Below are 3,939 nucleotides of genomic sequence, written 5' to 3' on the forward strand. Positions count from 1 at the left end.
AGATGAAGAGACGTTGGGTTGGCGTTACCTCGATGAAGCAGCTGAAGAAGAAAAAGATGAACCGGTGGCTCTAGAGTACGACACAGATGGTCGTTTTTTTGATGAACTCTACTGAATTCATCGATGTTTGTGTTTTAAGATCTTATGTTGATGTTCAGTTTAATTTAGTTCTAGTTTAAATAATGTAACCGTTTGTGTGTTGAATAAAAGTGTTGTTTCAAAATAAGATTACATTAATAAGTAAACATGAAGTACATTAATTTAAATTACTGAAATTAAAAATTACGTAATTTAAAATTCTTAACCGAAACTAGAAAATACATAACAAATTACTCAATAATATTAGCGGTACGAAAGTAAGGTGATAAGTTCCAAACGTGCACGGTTAAATCTGCCTCTAACTGTTTGTGAACATGCTTATCTCTTATTTCCTTAACCCTTGCATCTCGATCCCTCAAATCCCTTTGTAACCGTCGTGGTGGGTTCCGTTGTATCATTTTTTTCTTTTTTCTTTCCAATAACAAACCCGTTATTTTCTTGAATCATGTTATGTAATACGATACAAGCATACATATGTCTTCTAAATTTGTTGAAGTCCATAGATCTCGCCGGAGTTTTTAACATTTGAAATCTACCCTGTAATACTCCAAATGCACGCTCAATATCTTTTCTTGCACTTTCTTGAAACTTTTTAAATTGTTTTCGCGGTTCGCCAGTTGGAGCATGGGGCGCTTTGACCAACATAGCCCAATCGGGGTATATAACATCACCAAGGTAATAACCTATTTCGTTGTGATGCCCGTTAACATCGAATGGTGAAGGTGGAGCAGTTCCATTCTTAATAGTGTTGAACAATGGTGAATAATTTAAAACGTTAATGTCATTGTTCGCACCTGCCATACCAAAGAATGCATGTCATATCCACAAATCTTGAGAGGCGACTTCTTCAAGCATAATGGACGACCCTTTTTTTTTATCACCTCTAGTATATTGACCTTGCCACGCAATTGGAACACCCAATGCATACAATCAATACTACCAAGCATACCCGGTAAACCATGTTTTTGGGCATGCAAATTATAAAGCCGAGCAATATCTTCGGCTCTTGGTTTTCTCAAGTAGTGTCTAGAAAACAAATGAAATACGCATCTGTAAAAATTATCTAAACATAAAGCAGCCGTTTTCTCACCAATTTTTATGTATTCGTCATGTAAATCAGGTGTAGTTCCATACGCCATTTGACGTATGGCCGCCGTGCATTTTTGAAGTATTGTCAAACTTTGACGACCAGTAGCATCGGGACGTTCCCTAAAAAACATAAAATAATCGAGAATATCGCTACTATTAAAGTTTGGTATACCTTCGATGATACGGAGAAATAATTCACGACTCATTCGATAATGTCGGTTAAAGTTCTTTTCCGTATAATTTGGCGTATCTGCAAATAATCGTTGTATAACCTCACTGCCGCATCTTCGCGATCTCTTAGAATATAGGTACGGGGGCGAGGGACTCGTGAACTAGTAGCTTCTCCTGCGACATCTTCGTCTGCCAAACTACTAACAAAATTATATATTTTTTCATCATCCGAATCGTCATCAATAATAAACTCGAGCATTTTGAAGGTTTTATACATTATGAAATTTTATAGTGTTTGTAAACATGAAAGGAAAAGTAATATTGGAGGAAAGAAATGTATATAGAATGAGTAAAATAGAGGTGTATATATAGGATAAATAATATTGGATTAATTTTTTTTATTAAATTCAATATTTTGCAAAGGATATATATTCAGTCCAATCAAATTGTGACAAGTGTCCCAACCAAATCCCCTCACCCGCGACTCCCTCCCATTAGCCAGCCCACGCTTATCCCCCACGCCCCTCTCGCCGCCCCTTCCCCACGCGCCGATACGGCTTCCCCGGTGGCGTGGCCGGTTGCTACCTCTGCAGCCACGGCGTGGCAGGGCCACCGTTACAACCGGTCTAACTGTGTTTGACACATAAACTTTTTGAATCTTATGAGAGCTTAAGCTTATTTTTTTTATAAGCTCCAGCTTCAAATCTTGTTTACTTGTGAAAAAATAAACACTTTTAAAAATGACAGTTTGTCTACGTCCAAGTCAAAATATTCATTGTAACTCTGTTTATAATTAAGAATTTTCACTTGCAATTTAACCAATCAAAATTCATGTGTATTTACTCAATTCTTTTATTGATAAAACGTAATCCTGCGTATGCAACGTGTTGGGAAAGTGAGATTTAAACAATTCTTTTTTGATTTTAAAATAGAAGAGAAGTCGTTTCTCCATTTATATATAGAGAAAGATTTCTCCACGTACGGGAAGAAAAAGTAATCCATCTCTTACTGGAAAGAAATCTGTGTGTAGATGAAAATATCATAATTCAAAATTAGTTACGGAGTATTATAACAATGAGACAATCTCTATGTAAAATAATATTGCTTTCATCCCATCAAAATTATTCACATTAATATTTTGAAATTTTTTATTTTAAATGTTCAATTTGTATTTTAATCAAAAGGAAAATATTTAATTATGGAGAAAGAAAAAAAAAAATTTTTTTTTTGAAAAGCAAGATATTATTGATCACGAAAGTTTTACAAGTACACGAACCATATAACAAAGATACAATCATTGACCGATTACAAATAGGCGATACTAAGAATCACGCTATAAAAACGAAGGTTGTGGAGGTCGCAACATAGTGCCATATCAAGATAGAGGATTTGTAATCCAATTTAACCAATCCAACTTTCTTGATTTAATCCTCCTTGAAATCCACTCGAATGAAAGCAATTGAATGTCGTTGAAAATCGAGGGAATGGTACCGCCCTTATTTTTAAAGACACACATGTTTCTATTCTTCCAAAGCAAATATGAAACGATCCAACATAAAGCTTGCCATATGTTACGCCAAGAATCCGAGGAAAAAGACCCGAAGTTCCCACAAAAGATATCACCGAAGGAGAAATTGATAGGATTCAACCCCCACCAACTTAAAACCCGATTCCATATGCCTTTCGCGAAATGGCAGGAGAAGAGGATATGCTCAACGCTTTCTAGGTCGCCATCGCACACCGGACATCTCGTACTGTGGAGATCAATCACTCTTTTATCTAGCTCGAGGCGAACCGGGATTCTCCCCAATCTAGCTCTCCACGTAAACAATTCGAACTTTTTTGGCGCGAGGTTATTTTTTAGAGATTCCAAATGTGAAGTTGTAACGACCCAACCCGTATTAAAACCGGCCCATAAAAATTTTTCCTTTTAATACGCGTTAAATAATACTTTAGGTCCCAATTGTTTTTCCATAAACATCTTTAATTACAATAAAAGGTTTAATAACCTTAAAACATTTAATACATTAGTTAATTGTCCAAACGTACATACACGACCCGACTAGTTTAGTTTCCAACAAAACCGAGCATGGTGATTTGGGACTACACTACCCAAATCCTAATCGAGTACAGAAGCAAGATCTTCTAAGCAACCTAGCCAAGATCTCTAATTCCCAAGCTTACCCGAGCCGCCAAGCATGCGAACCTATAAAAATATCAACAACGAGAGGGTAAGCTAACGCTTAGTGAATGATAATATACTACATACATATATATGTATAAAATGGACATGCCACACAAATATCAAATACCGCATACCGAAGCATCCATGTATAAGGCAACTACACTAAGCATACCGTACTATCTCTGAGCAACAAGCTAAAGATATCAACAAAGAGTAAATTCACCAACGACGATGTGAACAACGCCAATAAGCCACACCTGGAGGGTTAGCTACAACACAACATTACATTAATATATATAACAATATAAAACGAATAAGGTTAACCCCTTAACCCATTACCGAATACCAAACGCCACAATGAAGATTGGCCGAGCTACACGAGCCTTAGCAATCCG

At 36.4% G+C, this 3,939-nt stretch overlaps 1 protein-coding gene across 1 annotated transcript; it reads right to left on the bottom strand.

Annotated features, from left to right (window-relative positions):
* Positions 1-432: 432 nt before the first annotated feature.
* On the bottom strand, positions 433-1,636 carry LOC139849203 (uncharacterized). Its single transcript, XM_071838865.1, has 3 exons — positions 1,461-1,636; positions 1,028-1,308; positions 433-893 (listed from the first exon to the last, which is right to left on the bottom strand). Exons 1-3 carry the CDS (start codon positions 1,634-1,636, stop codon positions 433-435), a joined length of 918 nt encoding a protein of 305 aa, XP_071694966.1.
* Positions 1,637-3,939: the final 2,303 nt, after the last annotated feature.

This window comes from Rutidosis leptorrhynchoides, chromosome 5, assembly GCF_046630445.1.
Source record: "Rutidosis leptorrhynchoides isolate AG116_Rl617_1_P2 chromosome 5, CSIRO_AGI_Rlap_v1, whole genome shotgun sequence".
In the NCBI taxonomy this organism is placed as follows: domain Eukaryota; kingdom Viridiplantae; phylum Streptophyta; class Magnoliopsida; order Asterales; family Asteraceae; genus Rutidosis; species Rutidosis leptorrhynchoides.

Coding starts and splice junctions, on each gene's coding strand:
- LOC139849203 (XM_071838865.1), bottom strand. CDS start 1,636: ATGTATAAAACCTTCAAAATGCTCGAGTTTATTATTGATGACGATTCG. Junction 1,309..1,460: donor CGCGAAGATGCGGCAGTGAG/GTTATACAACGA, acceptor TATGTTTTTTAG/GGAACGTCCCGATGCTACTG. Junction 894..1,027: donor TATGCTTGGTAGTATTGATT/GTATGCATTGGG, acceptor TTGGTATGGCAG/GTGCGAACAATGACATTAAC.